The 18141-nt window shown below is 47.8% G+C and overlaps 9 protein-coding genes across 9 annotated transcripts; 6 read left to right on the top strand and 3 right to left on the bottom strand.

Annotated features, from left to right (window-relative positions):
- Nucleotides 1-1607: 1607 nt before the first annotated feature.
- Nucleotides 1608-3554, top strand: FOBCDRAFT_236919 (major facilitator superfamily domain-containing protein; the record flags this gene model as incomplete). Its single annotated transcript, XM_031173585.2, has 6 exons — nt 1608-1732; nt 1909-1958; nt 2016-2680; nt 2728-2924; nt 2972-3184; nt 3236-3554. The coding sequence occupies 6 exons, from the start codon at nt 1608-1610 to the stop codon at nt 3552-3554; spliced, it is 1569 nt and encodes a 522-aa protein (XP_031050370.2).
- A 178-nt stretch (nt 3555-3732) lies between these two features.
- FOBCDRAFT_248038 (FAD dependent oxidoreductase) lies at nt 3733-4976 on the bottom strand (the record flags this gene model as incomplete). The annotated part of the gene is made up of 1 exon (XM_031173586.3): nt 3733-4976. The coding sequence occupies exon 1, from the start codon at nt 4939-4941 to the stop codon at nt 3733-3735; it is 1209 nt and encodes a 402-aa protein (XP_031050371.2). The 5' UTR covers nt 4942-4976.
- Nucleotides 4977-5659: 683 nt separating this feature from the next.
- Nucleotides 5660-6133, top strand: FOBCDRAFT_269300 (uncharacterized protein; the record flags this gene model as incomplete). The annotated part of the gene is made up of 1 exon (XM_031173584.2): nt 5660-6133. One exon carries the CDS (start codon nt 5660-5662, stop codon nt 6131-6133), a length of 474 nt encoding a protein of 157 aa, XP_031050369.2.
- Nucleotides 6134-7057: 924 nt separating this feature from the next.
- On the top strand, nt 7058-9210 carry FOBCDRAFT_315640 (uncharacterized protein; the record flags this gene model as incomplete). The annotated part of the gene is made up of 5 exons (XM_031173583.3): nt 7058-7304; nt 7356-7836; nt 7884-8939; nt 8991-9089; nt 9141-9210. The coding sequence occupies 5 exons, from the start codon at nt 7058-7060 to the stop codon at nt 9181-9183; spliced, it is 1926 nt and encodes a 641-aa protein (XP_031050368.2). The 3' UTR covers nt 9184-9210.
- Nucleotides 9211-9410: 200 nt separating this feature from the next.
- FOBCDRAFT_196945 (uncharacterized protein) lies at nt 9411-9932 on the bottom strand (the record flags this gene model as incomplete). The annotated part of the gene is made up of 3 exons (XM_031173582.2): nt 9411-9457; nt 9508-9579; nt 9632-9932. 3 exons carry the CDS (start codon nt 9930-9932, stop codon nt 9411-9413), a joined length of 420 nt encoding a protein of 139 aa, XP_031050367.2.
- A 746-nt stretch (nt 9933-10678) lies between these two features.
- Nucleotides 10679-11859, bottom strand: FOBCDRAFT_176666 (uncharacterized protein; the record flags this gene model as incomplete). The annotated part of the gene is made up of 1 exon (XM_031173581.3): nt 10679-11859. Exon 1 carries the CDS (start codon nt 11780-11782, stop codon nt 10679-10681), a length of 1104 nt encoding a protein of 367 aa, XP_031050366.2. The 5' UTR covers nt 11783-11859.
- Nucleotides 11860-12730: 871 nt separating this feature from the next.
- FOBCDRAFT_288346 (uncharacterized protein) lies at nt 12731-14286 on the top strand (the record flags this gene model as incomplete). The annotated part of the gene is made up of 3 exons (XM_059611724.1): nt 12731-13183; nt 13232-13414; nt 13474-14286. 3 exons carry the CDS (start codon nt 12731-12733, stop codon nt 14284-14286), a joined length of 1449 nt encoding a protein of 482 aa, XP_059466767.1.
- Nucleotides 14287-14682: 396 nt separating this feature from the next.
- On the top strand, nt 14683-16401 carry FOBCDRAFT_315637 (aspartic peptidase domain-containing protein; the record flags this gene model as incomplete). The annotated part of the gene is made up of 6 exons (XM_031173579.3): nt 14683-14869; nt 14922-15179; nt 15230-15433; nt 15493-15583; nt 15633-16003; nt 16054-16401. The coding sequence occupies 6 exons, from the start codon at nt 14683-14685 to the stop codon at nt 16284-16286; spliced, it is 1344 nt and encodes a 447-aa protein (XP_031050364.3). The 3' UTR covers nt 16287-16401.
- Nucleotides 16402-16640: 239 nt separating this feature from the next.
- Nucleotides 16641-18090, top strand: FOBCDRAFT_214917 (uncharacterized protein). The gene has a single exon (XM_031173578.3). The coding sequence runs from the start codon at nt 16786-16788 to the stop codon at nt 18037-18039; it is 1254 nt and encodes a 417-aa protein (XP_031050363.3). The 5' UTR covers nt 16641-16785; the 3' UTR covers nt 18040-18090.
- Nucleotides 18091-18141: the final 51 nt, after the last annotated feature.

Here is an 18141-nt window from a genome sequence, read left to right as displayed (position 1 = left end):
GACATGATCCATTACGATGTCAACCGCCGCATATCCCTGTGAGATAAAGTTCTCAGACTCGGACGGTCGCCGATTAAGGACATCTCTCATCCAGATCACCTCAATTTCCTGCAAGATTTCGTCCGTGGGGGTAAGCACGCATTAGTTTGTGATTAACTTTATCAGCCAAGCTAGAAAAACCATGTTCTAGTGGTAAGAATTTGAGGCTGGAATTGCGACATCCGAAGCGACAAGGGCCAAAAGGAGGAAAACATGCTCGGATTATCGGTGCGGAGTCAATGAATGTCATCCCGCGTATGCATGCTCGGTCAGACAAGAGGCTTGGTCTCGTGTTCAAGGAAGAAGCAATTCTGTTGCCAAGTCGGGTTGCATGTCTCGTCGTGCTTGTCGTTGGTCATCGCGTACTGTCCAAGGTCTCAGCATGGGGGTGATCTCTGCTCATTTAAGCTTATCGTCTCATCAGGACAAGAATTCCGTCATTCGGAACTCGTGGAATTGGACGGTTGGACCGATGATTTCGACGCTAAGAGCATGATTTCAAGGGTTGGTTGGGCTGGACGCGGTACCCACAGAATAAGGCTTGGATTAAAGCTCATGAGCTAATTCTTAAGCTTATTTGAGTTACATTCATGTGATTAAATGTCCTGGGAAAGAAGATGCGCTTCTCTCTTGCCGCATTTCTCATGTTACTAACGGCTTTTGTAAGCCGTTTGTAGAATTCGACGTTATTAAACCTCCCGCTCAGAGTGTATGTTGTCATCTCCCTTGGCATTCTTACGCCAAGTGCGCCGAGCGAAAAGTTTCGGGAGCCCTGGCGGGGAGTTGATCTGGGCTACTGTGATAAAGTTCGACACCATGCAGACGCCTCACCGGGGAGATGGTGGTAACCCAGGATGATGATTGGACTCTCGTTGATTCGGTGAGTCATTTATTTTGCTTGCAACCCCCACAAGGCGGTGAAATTGGTGGTAATTGAGATAAGCCAAGATGTCTTGGGTCGGTTCGAGGACGGGGAGTTCCAAAGGTTACAAGGATGGGATGTTGATCTTCGACACGACGACACCATCTTGGACCGTGGTTATGGTTCGTTAGTGTCGCCACTGTCATTTTTTTTTTTTTACCTGTGTCACTTTATTGAATTCGAGCCCCGCTATTATGTTGTGAAGAGATTCAAGCGCTCTGAAAGATTGCCAGGGGAGTAACGGAAGATGGCTAAAGGGTCGTAAAGCTTGGTACTTTTGTGAATTCAGATGATATTGATAAAATAAATAATCTTCTTTAGGTAAAGAAACCAAAGTTTATAAAGAACTATATGAATATTTTCCTTAATTTATCATCTCTTATAAATTCTTCCCTAAATTTATTAAATTATTCTAAGATTCTTTTCATCAAAGACCTGGCATTTCATCTGCCACATCGGAGACGCGCAGCCCCGGCACTTGGGGTATTGCGTGCTCACTTGGCTTCAACGCCAAGACCATCGAGACCGAGACCAATTCTGGCCCTTTTTCTCTTGGCAAAGGCTTGAGATGATAGAAAAGGGCGACATCAGAACCCTTTTTTCGTCCCCGATGCAGGCTTCATCAGCATCTTTACCGACCTCGAAAATGGGCAAACTTGACACAGTTTCATCAAAGTCCCACTCGGACTTCCCTCAGCCCAGAGAGGATGAGGAATCTCTAACTCTTCGAACGGACTGGTCCGTGGAGGAAGAAAGAAGAGCTAAGCGCAAGTATGTTACACCTTGTTTTCCTGTTGCCTTGCTTTGGAGGCATAGCAGTCTACCAACAAATACAGTCTCGTATTTGCTGTGCGGCGACCCCGCTGCTCCAGGCGTACTATTGCGGCTTGAACTCTTTCTATAGTTGTCACTATGGTGCCTTTATCTATGGACTAACCGTTATGCAGGCTGGACCTTGTTATCATGCCGCTCTTGACCCTCGGGTTCTTCTGCCTTCGTACGACCCCACCGGCAATGACATCGTCATCCAACGACTCAACGCTAACTTGACCAGAGCTCGATCGAGGTAACATCGCCAACGCCCTGACTGATAACTTCATGGAAGATGTCGGCGTCACCCAAAACCAATTCAATGTCGGCCAGCAGATGCTCTCCCTTGGCATCGTCCTCTTCGAAATCCCCTCCAACATGGTCCTCTACCGAGTCGGCCCCGGCAAGTGGCTCACCCTCCAACTATTCCTCTTTGGTACAGTCAGCACCTTCCAAGCCTTCCAAAACAACTACGGATCCTTCGTCGCGACGCGATTCCTTCTCGGTATCACCGAATCTGGATTCATCCCTGGCGGACTTTGGACCTTGTCAACGTGGTACACACGTAAGGAAACAGCTAAGCGTGTCATGTTCTTTTACTTTGGAAACCAGTTCGGTCAAGCTTCTAGTAAACTCTTGGCGTATGGTATTCTTCACATGCGTGGCGTTGGAGACAAGGCTGGCTGGTTCTGGCTTTTTGTCCTTATGGGTGCCTTCACTGTTCTGAGTGGTGTTGTTTTGGGCTGCTGCTTGCCTGACTCTTTCAAGAATCCTCGAAGCACGTTCCTGCCCAACGTTAAGATCTTCAATGAGAGAGAATTGCACATTCTCCAGACTCGCATTCTTCTTGATGACCCTATGAAGGGAAAGAAGAAGAAGAAGATCGGTCTCGGTGCCTTCAAGAAGGCTGTAAGAGCATCACCTCCATTTACGAAGAGAGTAACTAACATCAACAGTTCTCCAACTGGCGTCTCTGGGTCCATGTCATCATCACACTCTCGAACAACGGCCCTCAGCGCGCCTTCGATACATACTCACCTTCCATCGTCAAGAGCTTCGGCTTCGAAGGTCTCACTAGTAATGCCCTCGCCTCTGTTGGTCTCTTCCTCCAGATCCCTGTTTCATGGTCCTTCAGCTACGTTTCCGATCGATTGTGAGTCATTCTCCGCCAGGGAGTAGTCGCTGCTAACACCTCTATAGTAATAAGAGACCAGAGACTGTCATCGCGGGTTTGAGTATGCACTTGTTGGGTTACGTGTTCAACCGTATCTTCACGGAGCTGGGACGTAGAGGAGTCAGCTATTTTGGTGTTGTGTGGACTCAGACCTTTGGCACCTTTTCTCACCCTCTTAACATCGCTTGGATGTCTCTGGCCTGTGACGATTCAGAGGAACGAGCTCTTGCCATGGCCATGTAAGTCCTCCGCATCACAACAATCAAGGATTTTTACTAATAGACCTTTAGGGTCATCATGGGAGCCAATATTGCAGGTATTTATGGTGCCCAGATCTTCCGATCCGACGACAAGCCCAAATACCGCCGTGGCTTTACCATCAACATCGTTGTCCTCGCAATTGGTCTCGCGCTTGCGGTCCTTCGTTTCTTCGACGATAAGATCTGGCGCCGCTCCAAGGTTGCTGAGATCCAGCAACAGCTTGCGCGTGAAAACGGGGATGTGAGTGACGATAAGAGTGACGGTCAGGGAGACAACCACACGCCGACGCTGGGGCTCGAGAAGACATCCCCTGCGGAATTGAACCCTATCGCAAAGCCAACCCAGTGATTTAATTTACTGTTGCTATCTTTATGTTAAGTCTTAGATAAAGCTTTATAAGTATCCCTAAATCTAGTTAAATAAATAGCTAGCTTTATATAAAAGTCTTAAGAACTCATCTTCATTCTCTAAACTTTACAAACTTGGCAAATTTTATACAACTCTACTTGAGAGCCTACAGTGATCCCTAAGCCGAACCTGACTTAATAGTCTTATAAATAGAGTTATAGCCCGTCAACGACTTCTCTTCCAACTGCGCAAAGTCCTGTCCTCTGAATCTCTCGGGATCAAGAGCCTCCCTCGTCTTGCCATCCACTTCTTCTCCATCAATAATCCTTGTCAGAACCTTGGCTGTACCAGCAGCATGCGTAACCCATACTGCAACTGCCATGAACAACCCCTCGACCGACTCAACCTTTCCAGCAAGAGGCATATTGTCAGGCGTCATACTAAACACTCCGTTGAAATGATTCCCATCTTGGAACTCCCGAGCTGCTGCAGGAGGAAGTAACCCCGTAGCGAAATCAAGAGGCTGCTTGAACCAGTCAAGCCACTCTCCTTTGGCTGTAGTGTCGGGTTTGTAGCCGATAGGTGCATGGTCGTAACTTCCGATGCCGAAGTTTGTACCGTGATCGCGGGCGTAGACGTGATGTTCTGGCCAACGGACAAAAGGGATCTTGTGGGGAAGTGGTTCGTGAGGTTGAGCATGTATGTAGGGATGACCAACGGGGATGACTGGGACAGGAAAGGGGAGGTTTGATGAGAGACCTTGGGCCCAGATTCCAGTCGTCAGGATGACTTTATCAGCGGTGAGATGGCGCGATGCCTCAATCTCAACAACATCAATGCCTGTGACACTACCCTCTGAGATGGTGAGCTGCTTCACATCAGCTTCCACAAAGTTGACTCCATGCTTCTTCGCCTCTTGTTGATACCAAGTTGTTATTTTCACTGCATTCGCCGTCCCATCTTTCTCAAAGAAGACCGCCTGCCCTTCACCATCCTCATTGACCAATTCTGGGGCAAGCTGATGCGCCTCCTCAATGCTCAACATCCTAGCCTCAAGCCCAAGCTTCTTCGCATCCTCACACCTCGCCTTCAATCGTTGAATACCCTCACCTTGAAACGCAATCTCCAGACCGCCAACTCTGTCAAAACCACCAGGAATTTTGACATATTCCGAGACAGTGTCGATTGCAAGTTTGGTGAGGACTTCAGATTCGTTGAACTGGCCGACGAAGCCCGGTGCAATCCCTGATGATCCGAGGAGGGAAGTGAAAGAACGGTCGATGAGGGTTATGGCTCGGGGCGTCGAAGATTGAGACAGGAAATAGGCGAGGGAAGAACCGACGATGCCGGCGCCGACGATGATGACTGATTCAGTTGGTTGAGACATCTTGAGGTGATGAGTATTTGGTTGCAAGAATTAATATTGGCCATATCCATAACTATATATCCTTTCGTTGAAGGCTTACACGCCCAGCACAAGTCAAGTCAGTCAAGACGCAAAGGGCGCATCGGGCGGTACCATCGCCCAATCAGATCTCCCAGATCGTCACTTTTCAACGACATGTTGACCCGCTATGCGGTATGGGGTTCCCTCCATTTTTCAAGCTAATAACTCCACAAACTGAAGAGTAAAGGAATCAACGCGCCCTTGCAGCGGGGACCAAAGATTCTGGTACGATGGCTGCGGCGAGGCTCGCCTTGATTTTTGTATTCACGCAACTTCGCAAACACGGATGGGTCAGCAATGCCGAGGGCGGCGATGGTCTTGATAATGATTACCCGGGAGGTCTGGTGTCAGCAATAACACCTCGCTGGGTTCAATTAGATGCACGCAAATGCGAGAAGCGAGACGCGAGATCTGATGACGAGTCTTGTTGACATTGCTGAGTGAGATATTAGCTTCTTTGTCAGGGTCGCGTCAGAATTGAGCTTATATCACACCCGAATAGGCCATATGCATTAAAATTCAGTCTGGTGATACATCATCTTTGCCTGAAGATCACAGAAACGTTCTTCAGTATATAAGCATGCCTCTAAGCCCTATGTCTGGGTAAGCTCAAGTAACATTTCTGAACTTGATATCGTCGCATCAGATAACCGCAATCATGGCCTCTTCGCAGACCAAGGACATCAAATCAGCCATCGAGGTTACTGTAAAAAGCTATCTTGCATCTTTTATCGACGCTCGTACGCAGAACAACCCCTCTCTTGTCAACCGAAACGTCACATCCGACTGCGCACGTTCGATGCTTCCCTCCACCCTAGGCGGCGGTTTCACCATGACAAACGACGCATACCTTCACGTCTTCGCTGACGGTCTGAAAGTTGGCGGCATGCATAAAAACACTATCTCAGACTTGATTATTGATGTTGATGCCCGGAAGGCAGCTGTTACGACTGTTGTAGAGTTGGTGTTCAATAATGGGGAGGAGTTGAAGTTGGATTTCTCATGGTTCTTGCACTTTAACGAAGATGGTGATAAGATTTGCAAGATTGTTGAGTTTGTGGATAGTGATACATTTAAGGGAGTCAAAGGAAGAGAAGTAGAGTTGAGTGGTGAGGCGCAGAAGAACGCATAGTCATCCTCGAAACAGAACTCTCAGAGCAGGTTTCTAGACTATTCCTTAGATAGTAGAGTAGATGCACTTTCGTTCCGTAAGTATTCAAGTCATTTATACCAATGATTATCATTTGCCGACCATTACTTATAGAAACTTTAAATTTGCATATATGAAAAGTCAAATTTAGGGCAAGAGCAAAGGCAATGACCAATATGTTTAAGAGGTGTATCTGGCTCTAAGGCTCATGCTCATAACAGAGTGATTATCTAAGAGAAATATCTAGACGATAAACATCGATATCACCTGGTTTTCGATCACTTATGGGCTTGAGCCAATTCTAGTTAAACCCAGGCTCATCTCGAGGTTGATGGACGCTCGGTCGATAGGCCTAAGCTTTTGACACGAACAAATCGGAACTTTGGGATCCAATCATCTATTTTAAGCTTCCCGCCTTGAAAAGCGTGCTAGGATCTTGTCAATATCCCGTTTGGTCTACCCGAAAAGCTTCAAAAGTCCCCGGGGTCGTCCCATGACGCACTCTCGTTCAATACTCCATACACTTGAGACAACGGTACTTAACAGATAATGCTATTTTCTGGACCTTTAGAAGCACAGACGCCTCTACTTATGAATAAGGTCGAGCTGTGGACGGATATATCCGAATCGGCAGGTATATTTGCGACATAAGGTTTACTGAAAACCATTTCTTGTTTCAGGTGAGAGTTTTGGGATATTTGAAACCCTTCCAAGAAACTTTACTAGAGATCGTCGTTCGTAAAGATGGATCTATAATCTTAATTAACTTTCATAACAATTATGAGTTGGTATAACAGTAGCGCGATCTAGAAGGATCTGACGGTTAGGCGATGCCTCAAGTTGTTACAAACTACAGTCTTTTCCTTCGTTCTTTTCGTCTCTATCACGCTCATTGTGTCAATCAAGATGATTGCACTCTACTTTCTTCCTTTCGTTTTATGGGCTTGTCTGGGACAAGCCATATTGACCCCTCGCAAACCGTTCGACACGGCATTCTACGTCTTCAACGGAGCTTGGTCATGTTCCCAAGATCAGCTGAAAACAATTTCTGGGGCCATCGACGAGGCACATGATCTTTCCAAGGCAGCTATCAATGTCCTTTCGAAGCCTAGCTCCGAACAGTCGATCGCCTTCGAGTCTTGGTTTGGCTCAAGTATGTCTCCCTCCTGCACAACATGAGAACCATTCTAACTACAGTTCGAAGGCAACGGAACTCCTAATAGAAGAGATATCATTCTCAAAAGACATTTTCAAGCCGTTTTGGAGAATCTGATCCCATCCACTGCCGCCGCCCAATTTCGACTCTCGCACAGCCCGTTCCTGAATCCCCAGCAAGGCTCTACCATCACCGAGTCTTCTCTGGTCTACGCCTGTCCTCCCCCTTCCGAGCCAGTATGCGATGGCAATACGGTGGCAGCTGTTCAGAGTGCAACCGGTTCTAGAGCGGCGGTATTCGGGGCGACGCTTCTCGTTCTTTGCCCCGACTTCTTCGGAAACAAGCCTAACCTCGATAGTGCTGTTCAATTGTGGAAGACGGAGCATACCCTGGGCGACAATCTGTCGCGTGGCTTTGCACTCGTGCATGAAGTTCAGCACATGATCCAGGCAACCGAGTCAGAAGAGGAACGATGCGACGACTTGCAGGACCCGTTTGAGGATAACAAGGACTGTTATTCAGCTAGCTGGTGAGTCTGAAATGGAGGTTCTAAAGCCTGTTGCTGATATAGTTTAGTTGCTTCCGGCTTTCCGATGCCCAAAAGTTAAAGAACGCCCAAAACTACGCTATATACGCACTCGATGTATTGGCTTTCCCTGATACTGCAGGATCTCCGTCTTCGTCATGCAACCTGCCCCAGAAGCGCGAAGAAGTACCCTTCTTAAACTTCTTCAAGCGTCAAGCACAGCCACTACCAGAATCTGTGCCGCCTGCTCCTTTCCAGAACACTTCTGCTAGCTTCATTACCTTTCCAAAGACTAGCACGGAACCATTGTCCTCCGAGGTTCCTGTGACTCCTACCAGCAACGTTACTACACCAGGCGGGGTTCCTACAGAGCCGGTTACATCAGGTAGTCCTATTACCACTTCGTTCATCGAGACCGCGACCACGTCATCGGCAGCACCAACTACGACCGTCAGCGATGGTGCCACAGTGGTAGTATCTGTTGGCGCAGTTGTTGTTGGCGGACCGGGGGGCGGATTCATCTCTGTTGGTGGAGCCTTGATCCCCGTTGCTGCCGGTGCTGTCGTAACGGCCAAACCTGAGGACGAACAGAAGCCAACAGACCCGGATGACAAGTCGACAGAGCCTACGTCCACTCCAACCCCGACCTCAACCTCTACTGAGTCAGAGTCATGCAGCGTACCAACTACAACAGCGACGTATGGTTCAGAAGGAAATGCAGTTTGTAGGGATTTGTCTGGCATGAGTAATGAACAGCTTTTGCAACTCATCCCACAGTATGGCCAAGTCAGCTCTTCTGCTGAGCCTGCACCAACCTCTACACCAGGCGCTTCTAATACTACCGCCATCATCTCTGGTACGCCTTCACCTTCGACTTTCTTGACGACACTAGCTCCCAAGCCAGAAGTTCCGATATCCACTGTAAACACTACCTCAATCCTGGTGACAATTCCAGCCCCCAATGGCTCAAGTACGCTGGTGACTGTACCAAGTATACAGACACCTGTTCCCTTTATCGGTGATACCACCAACTGCAACCTAACAGACAATGCGGTGCCCGAATGTCAGAACTTGGTCAACGGGAAGAGGGCTTGCCTCTACTCTCAGTAAGTGTAGGTTCGACTTTGAGATACCTCTGTTACTAACTCCACTGTTAGGCCCAAGGGCTTTTTGTGCGTTGCAGATTGTCCTGCAGGGGATCCTTGCCTGCAAACTTGCCAGACAATGAATTACAAGGGTGGTTATTGCAGCAATGGGTTTGTTTTCCCCATAGATGAGGAAGCATTGGTGACTAACATAGATTTTAGAACTCCCTCGTGCGTGTGTTCTAATGACGATCCTACTGCTTGATCAACTCGTATCAACCCTGCTCTCACGATCTTCTTCGTGATAGAATTCAGAATGTTAAGGAGAGCAAACTACGAATCCTTATGATCATTCTGGCTCAATCTAGCAAGCTTAAGCAAAGTTTGAGATAGGTTACGTGAATAAATCTTTTCAAATTCTTATAATATGATATAAATCTCTGACAGGGCTTAACATCTGCTCTATAACCCTCGTCTGAAGAGTTTAACACTTTAATCCTCACTGGGCACGATCTCGACAGTCGCACCTGGTTCGGAATCTAGGTAAAAGTGATTAGCAACGGTTATTCCTGGGTTCAAGAAGACGTACTATCTGAGGTATAGCAGAGAAGTTGCTTGTTAAGGACAGCCAAGGGGCGACCTTCCTCGTCAACAGGGTTACCTATACACCCACGTTAGAAATGTCAATCAACCTAGAGCACACTATCACCAACATGCAAACCTGAGCTGAGGCCCGTTATTCCCTTCCTTGAGATAGACAGGGTAGAGCTCCTCTGCCTGGCCCCTTCTGAACCAAAAAACAGCCAAGGAAGGCGTTCTGGTACCAGGGACCTGGCCTTCAAGCTTGCTGCAGCCCATGGCCCAGTCACCGCTTATGAGGCGGTTTTCATTAAGCTCAAAGGTAGCTGGTTTCTCTCCAACTTGAGCGGGGCGGATTTCATCGCGGTCATTCTCTGGCTTGGTTACGTGTTGGCCGTTGACGACGATGATGAAGTGCTTTGGAAGGGAAGACATTTTGAAAAGTAGTAGACTTGTGAAGCTGAAATAGTGTTGATAGTCTTGTTGATGAAACTTTTTTATGCGTTGATGAGACTGACTGAAGATGAAGGACGGGAGTGTGATGATATTTGTACTTCTCACAGGTCCTCCACGTGATGAAGCAGTTGACCTTTTCAATGTGATACTGGGTATTCGCAGAGCCGCAGTAATCCTGTAGCACCAATCCACCAGCCACTAATTATCATACGAGTTCCAAGAATATTCTACGGCCAGAGTCTGGTGGAACGTTTATGAATTGTGATACACTACCGGTCAAGTTTCAACTGTTCATTCGGACCGAGGTGCAACAACGAACCGTTACAAGGCCGTGGCGGTGAGTACTTCAATTCTCTTCGGTAGTTACTATCGTGACCTTGTATGGACACTGTGAAAGATTGGACAAGCCTTGGCTGGCCACGTAAGGCTTCTGTGCCCAAGAACTGTCCAGGTCCATGGATTATTACACGAACACCAGTTCCCTTTTCAACCACAAGTGGTTATCGTGGTGAGGACGGTCCTGAGATTTTGCGTCTGCTCAGCAGGGCTGTCCGTTGATATTTCAGCACAAGGAGGTGAATAGAGTTTGGTTGCGTATTCTGTCCCTAACGGGGCGGTAAGTTTAACAGATACGCTTCCTAGTATCCATCCTTTATACCATGGTTAGATGGCGAGAGCTGTAAGCGCATCTCCATGAGTCTGCATTTCAAGGCAATAGCTTGTAATTAACTAGACTTCTGCTTCATGCTCTCTCGATATTTCAACATCCATCTTGCCGACTGCGCCACAACCGCATCGTGATCGGAAACAGGATTGAAGCTCAATCTCTTCCTAGCCTTTTCGATGCTGTGAGTATGCGTGTAGACGCAATACTCTAGTGAGACTCTTCGTAGCTCAACAGGCGGCTTAGCCGTGTTAAGAGTGAGTATCCAGAATGTCCACTCCGCTAAGAAGACTGCTACTATCATCACCCAGGCAGGCAGCACAATCACGTCCTTGAAGACATCTTCACCTCTGGCTGTTTTCCAGATAACTCCCGTGTGATGCCAGAACGGTACTGGAGCTCCATCGGAGACATTGAAAGCTTCTCCATCAACTTTGCCGGATGCACGACTTGGGTCCAGGAGAGCTTTTGCAGCGAGAACATGTGCTATCGCATTGTTCTCCCCAGATACGACTTCCATGAGATTCTTCCCATCTCCGATCTGCACGAGCTTCTTGTTCTTGCACATATCGAGAACCTCAACCATGCCTTGGACATGTCTTTCTCCATAAGCGTGACCGGGTCGTAGAGTGACCGTACGTAGTCTTGGGCCATTGGCTCCCCGAACTAGATGATCGCCAATTGCTTTTGTCCGATTGTACTCATTCGACTTGTCGTTGGGTGACCAAAGAGGATATGTCTCATCAGCATTTGTATGAGGCGGATTGGCGTACGCGTCAACACTAGAGGTGAAGACAAAGGCCTGAACAGCATCGCATTCAGACGCAACCGTAAGCAGGGCCTCAGTGCCCTTGACATTTGTCTCGTAAAATTCGCGCTCTCTGCTCATGGGCAATGCTGCGATCGGAGAAGCACAGTGAAAAATGACACTAGGTCGAATGTCATTCACTACTCCTCGCACAAATTCACCATCAGAGATATCCCCCTTGAAGTATGAGGCGTTGTCGTGCCGGTTTCTGGATACATCCCGGTCCAGCACGTAGACCTCGCCGCTTTCGTCATCTTGGAGAAGTTGTCGTACGAGATGGTACCCGAGAAAACCGCAACCACCAACAACGAGGCTGGAGCTGATGATAGGTGTCGAGACCTTTCTTATGTCAGACATTACTCAGATTCTGTTGGTGGAAGTGGTAGCTTGGAGAGAGAAGGGTGCTGTTTTCTGGGTTGGGAGATCATTTTGAGTGGCTGCGTGGTTACCCCGACGCATCCGTTGTTACATCGATCTCCGACGGATCTGAGACATCCGACGGATATGCAAATAACTATGTGCCAATTCGTCTCTGCATAAAAAATATGTCATTTGCCACGTCGTTCGTTGCTTCTGCTCTCGCTCTAGAATCTCTCCAATCGCCGCCTCCCGTTCCTTGAGTAATGAAACTGGACTAGCCAACTTGCAAACGCCAACATCATATGAGACACACTACTGTTGCGATTGGTCTGTTGATAAACAAGCACAACTAGAACGGTAACGCCAAAATGCACTCGACACCAGGCTCTGAGGGTTGGTTCTTGCTTCTCTTCTCTCGACATTGGCCATACCCACATAAGCTCTCTGTGTTTCGTTCAAAAGTTGACCCGAGGACATTCACGAGCCACTTTACCTTGAGCATTGATTCGCCGGTTCGTTTGGGCCATCTCCACACTATTACATTAGGCCTAGTGCGCGATCCTTCCAGCAGGGATCGGAATGACATCTAAACGACAGGGCCGCTTATCCAACTCATTCATCCTCTCATCTGCAAATTCTTGCATCCCTACACAAAACCTCGTATGGGCATCTTGAGCTGATATGACAAGAGTGAAGCCTGGGCAACGCCAGAGGGCTAGAACTGCCAAAGTGAAAACCGGATGCGGCACTTGCAAGTGAGTGCATTATCAATGGCTTGTAAACGAGGTGACTAACCATTACGAACTGCAGGAGTACGTCATGTCTTGTACTTTCCATTGGCGTGAACTGTAGTCCTAACTGGAGTAGTCCGCAGAGTTAAATGTGACGAAGCTCGTCCAGCCTGTACAAGATGTATATCCTTTACATAGCTCGACACATGGATCAATGACTGACTGGCTAACTGCAGGTACATCTACTGGCCGGAATTGCGACGGTTATCAAACCAGCACAGCTAGCCCCCCGGCTGCATCTTCACCATCAACCGTTTCCTCCCCAACCTCCGTTATCTCCACATATACCACTCAACCCGAGGCGCAATCATTCCAGTTCTTCGTCGAGAAGACCCTAGTCAACTTCCAGACCTTCTTTGAAGATGACTTATGGAATAGAAGGGTTCTTCAAGTAGCTCAGTCAACAGATTGCATAAGACATGCTGTCGTTGCCTTGGCTTATTACCATCAGCTCTATCTTACTCATGAACAGTGGCGAAGTCTTGAGTCTGTATCTGCACTGAAGCATTACAACCTTGCCATAAGGGAGCTTCTTAACCCATCACCTGATACTTCGTCACAGGGCCATATCCTTGTCCTGTCATGTTTGATTTTCATCTGCATTGAGGTAACTTGTTTCCCTCATACTTCTTGGTTTATGCTAACCCATGTCAAGCTTCTTCATGGCAAGACGGACTCGACTATTAGTCTCTTCAGATACGGCTGCCGGATGATCCATCAGTTCAGAAAGACTTTCTCGACCAACAGAGGCCACGGTTCTCATACCAAGTCTGACGTCGAAGCGACCTTCAATCTTGCTGATGCCTGCTTCAGACGTATTGCGGTCCAACTTCTTATGGTATGTCTTCACCATATGTACTTGCGTAGCTTTTACAATTTTCACTAACTTCTCCACAGCTCATGGGTGACGTTGATGCCGGCCTTTGGTCCTCATACTACGAAACTTTCAGGAATACACTTCCGCCTCCTGAAACTTCATTTTCATCCCTTTCTGATGCAAGAGAAGCCATACTGGAGCTTCTTGTTGAACAGGCCAGCCCTGGTTTGAAGGGAAAGCCAATCTACGAAACAATCTCACATGCTTCAAAGGTCGAGCAGTGGGGCCAGTCATTTGATAACCTCTTGACTGAGCTTGGGAATAGTGGCAAATCGTTCAGTGCCGGTGACAAACGGGCAATCGCCCTGCTGCAGCTTCATCGAAAGTACCTGGAAATCAACGTCGCGAAGTACCTGCACGGCCAAGGCGACCCATGCTTTTGGGATCGTTTCACCGCTGAGTTTGACGAGATTGTCAACTACGCCGCCACAGCAGCCGGACTTGACAAGAACTACACTCAAAGAAACTGGGCCAACGATTCTCCCTCAGAGGCATATTTCCACGTCGATCTCGGGTATACATCAGTCTTAGTTTCAGTCATCGCACGATGCCGTGATCCATCCGTTCGAAGAAGAGCCATTGCAGTCATGCTAGCAGAGCGTGTACAAGAAGGGGTATTCAATGGATCTCAGTCAGCCAGAGTAGGGGCAAGAGTGATGGAACTTGAAGAGGCCAGGAGTGGAAGGGAGGTTAAGTGTAGTGGTGATATACCTGAGGAGGCGAGAGTAAGGACCATTCGTGTGCATTTGTTGGGGCCTGAAAAAAAGAAGGTGAAGATGGTGTATGGTTTTGACAAGGGATATTGGGAGGAGGTAAGGGAGATGGCTGAGTAGACGCATGAATAAAGCTAAAGTTCATCATATGAATGCGCACAGACTACAGGGCTATATTGTTCTAAGCCTCCATCTCGCATTGTGCCCAAACGAACTGACCAACCAGAGCATAGCATGATTTTAGGATGGGGATTACGCCAGAGCTTAACGACACCAACCAAACCTCGAATATTGACCTTAGCACTGCAAGAAACGACGATCTTTCTATTCAGTTGCAGAAGGATTGATCGTAGGATTTGTTTCATCGTTAGTTCTGTTCATCACAGGATCCTATGAGTCTACGCCGCGTTGGCCACCTGCGCCCAGCACTGAGTTTGGCATATAAAATACCTGGAGTTCCCTCTGTGCTGTTCTTTTTATGATTCCTACATGTCTAACTCATCACAAACCGTCGAGATGCGATCTGTATTCCTTGCTGCACTCCCATTGGGTGCGTTTCCCATTCTTATCTTGCCATGCTCGGCGACCTTTGAAGCATCTGGTCATGGACATATCGAGTATCCCATAAGGCACATTCCGCGATCAGTCAGCTCCTTCGGTGAAGTCTTCATCAACAACGAGAAATGGCTCTACACAGTCGAGAGTAGGCCCAGCCCGAACCTGCTGCCGTTATTATATGTATTAACCGAAGTTAGTCGCTATTGGAAACCCACCACAAAAGACATTAGTCCAAGTCGATACTGGTTCAAGCGACCTCTGGGTCAACGCAAACTGTTCCTCGGCCCCGGCTGAATTCGGTCAGCAAGAGTTATGTGAGGAAGTCCCCCGGTTTGACCATAGGCTATCGAACTCTAGTAAGGGCCCCCTTGGCTCGAAGCTGTTGGGATATGGGTCTGGCGATGAGCTTAATGGTGCTTTGGTGGACATTTATCAAGATACAGTGACTATCGGAGGTAAGTCAAGACAAGCCAAATAGGGAATGGCACTGACTTCTCCTGCATAGACATCAAGGTTAGGAACCAGATGTTCGGCGTCGCTTCCAATAGCCGAGGTTTGCCGATTGGTATCATGGGTCTTGGTCCAGGTTTCAACGGTTCATTCGCTGTCAACGAATCAGATCCTCTTCTTTTAGACTCTATGGCGATCCAAGGAGCTATCACTAGCAGAGTCTATAGTCTCGCACTTGGTACTACCGATGACAAGCAAGGTCTGTACACTATGCCGCCAGCAAGGTTTGTATCCATTTGCTGACACTTGCACGTGCAGGCTCTCTGATCTTTGGTGGTCTTGACAAAGGCAGGTTTTTTGGAACCTTGTACAAGACTCCAATCGTGAAGAGTCGAGACGGCGGTTCGAGGTGATTATATCACAGCCCTATTCACTGTATAATGAACTGACGTTTGAAGGCTCACAATCAACATCTCCTCCATTGGTGCCGACGCAGGTAACGGTAGCACCAAGGCCTATCCTCTGAAAGACACCAACTTCCACTTAGATAGCGGCCACACCTTCTCCAAACTCAACAAAGAACTCGCCGAGCAAATCTTCCGAGATGTTGGTGCCGAGCTTGATAGGGAGCTAGGGTTCTACATGGTCGACTGCAAACTCCGAGATCATGCAGGGGGGCTCGTTCTTAACTTCGGAGAAAATACAACCATCACTGTTCCGCTTCGGGAGCTCATATACACAGCTCAAGGGCTCTGCGCAGTTGGAGTTGAGCCTGTTGAGGAGGGTAAACAGCAGATCCTTGGGGATAGCTTCTTGAGAGCTGCTTATGGTGAGTTCTTGCAGATAATATCGGAGAAAAAGTTTAACAATGGCCTCTAGTTGTATTCGACTTTGATAACAAGAATGTGCATATTGCTCAGGCTGCCAACTGTACTTCGGAGATCGTGGCCATCGGAGCAGGAAGCGATGCTGTTCCCTCTGTAACCGGCAACTGTCAAGCTCCGGGTTTTGGTACAGGGAAAGTTTCTGCTGCGGCTCATTGTTTTCCAGGTGGGATTCTAGGTAGCCTAGTTCTAGCTTCAGCCGCAATTTCTATGTTGTCGGCCCTGTAGGGGAGTTCAAGATGGGTGCTAAGTCGTGATGAAGTGCGTACCTGAAGTTCAAGCTCTCTTAGCAGAGTATAGAACCTCGGTGGTGAAATTGCAAGTTAGATGGCAAGGAAAAGGCGCCCCATTGAACCGGAAAATGTTGAATGGTTTCTCAATAATTATCACCTGCAGGGGAATAGATGCGAGTACGAAAATAAGCACAGTTGTGGCTTGTGCGATCACTGATGTCCAATCAAAAGTGTCAATGGATGATTCATCGTGAAATGATCCATTTCCGGTTAGTTCAGATCTCGCCAAGGTCAATCAGAGATCAACCAGCCTATTAGATTTCTCCTTTAGAATCACTCAACTGCAGCTCGAGAGTCATAGATAATGAGGCTATCCTCGAAAAAGAAGTCGACTCATCTCGATTCACCCACTTTAGTATTATAATAACTGCATCAAACTTGCCATTCTCTTCAAGTCCATCACCATTCACCTCCATTCTCTCAAGACCTAACACATGAGCCGAACATCAACTCTCCGACCGACTTCTACATTTACAACAATGGGCAAATTCACAATCCCCAAGTGCGCTACAGGCCTGCGCGAAATCGAGCCTTCACTACTAGATCTCCGCCCCGACTCTGAAATCATCGCTCAACTCCAAACATACCAACCCATCACCTCGGAGAAGAATGTCTGGGCAGTCTGGGACAAAGGCTTCTACGCAATGTACCCCAGCCATCAACGGACAGTGATCAACTGGGTCAGACGCCTCGGTCCTTCATGGACCGTCCGTCTAGTAGACTTCGTCGAAGGCTCGCCTAACAACATTTTCAAGTTTGTTGGCAAAGAGTGGTTTCCGGAAGCCTTTGTCAATAAAACCATGGATGGAAAACACGCCCCTCAACATTCTGCTGATCTTGCTCGCCTTCCCCTTATTTACGAACATGGCGGAGTTTGGATGGACGTTAGCAATATGCTCCATATCCATCTTGATTCGCTATTTTGGGATCACATTTCATCGCCTGATACGCCTTATGAAATGACTGCATGGATCATCACAGGCCAAATTAGAGCCAAATGGGGCGACTTTGGCAACTTCATGTTCGCTGCTCGCAAGAACTGCGAGTTTATCAAGAACTGGCACGAGGGGTACAAAGAGCTATGGAAGGGCCGAACGAATGTCGATGGATTTCACAAGCATCCTCTCATTGCTGAGATCGGTCTCGCTGAAGGTCTTGCAAATCCTGAGGATGAGAATCAGATCTGCTTTATGACAGACTATGTCTCACAGATGGTCATCGGCGACCGTACTCGCAACCTTGTCGATGTTACCACCGGCTTCAACGGCCGTGAGTTCTGGGAGAACAAAGTCTTCATGGTGGAAGGCATCGAAAACGGTATTCTCGGTGCTCTCAAGACAAACCTAGACGGTCAGAAGCAAGCCGACTATTTCCTCACACGACTTGACGAGCCTGACCTCGACAAGAGAAGTGAAGCTGAAGCCTTCATGGTGGAAATGCTCGAGAAGAGTCACATGTACAAGATGTATCACAACTCAATGGGCGATCGTCCAGCTTTGGGCGATCTCGTCAAGAAGAAGGAGAATCACGATATCACATACCGTCCTGGGACTTTTGGAGAGTTGTACAGATATGGAACTGTGCATTGGGAACCAACCAGGGAGGTTATGAGATTGGAGCCACAGAGAAATGGCGATGAAATGATATACGGTACGCCTACGAAAACTGCTGCTCAAGTTAAGAATTAGAAGGCTACAGAGAGGTAAGAGGCCCATACATGGACGGGTTAGATACGGCGTATTATAATAAAACGATTCTATGTTTCCAAACCTTACTTTCGAGTTATACTT

This window comes from Fusarium oxysporum, chromosome II (assembly GCF_013085055.1).
Source record: "Fusarium oxysporum Fo47 chromosome II, complete sequence".
NCBI classification, from domain to species: domain Eukaryota; kingdom Fungi; phylum Ascomycota; class Sordariomycetes; order Hypocreales; family Nectriaceae; genus Fusarium; species Fusarium oxysporum.
The sequence above is the reverse complement of the archived record's forward strand: the minus strand, read 5'-3'. Positions and strand labels throughout refer to the sequence as shown.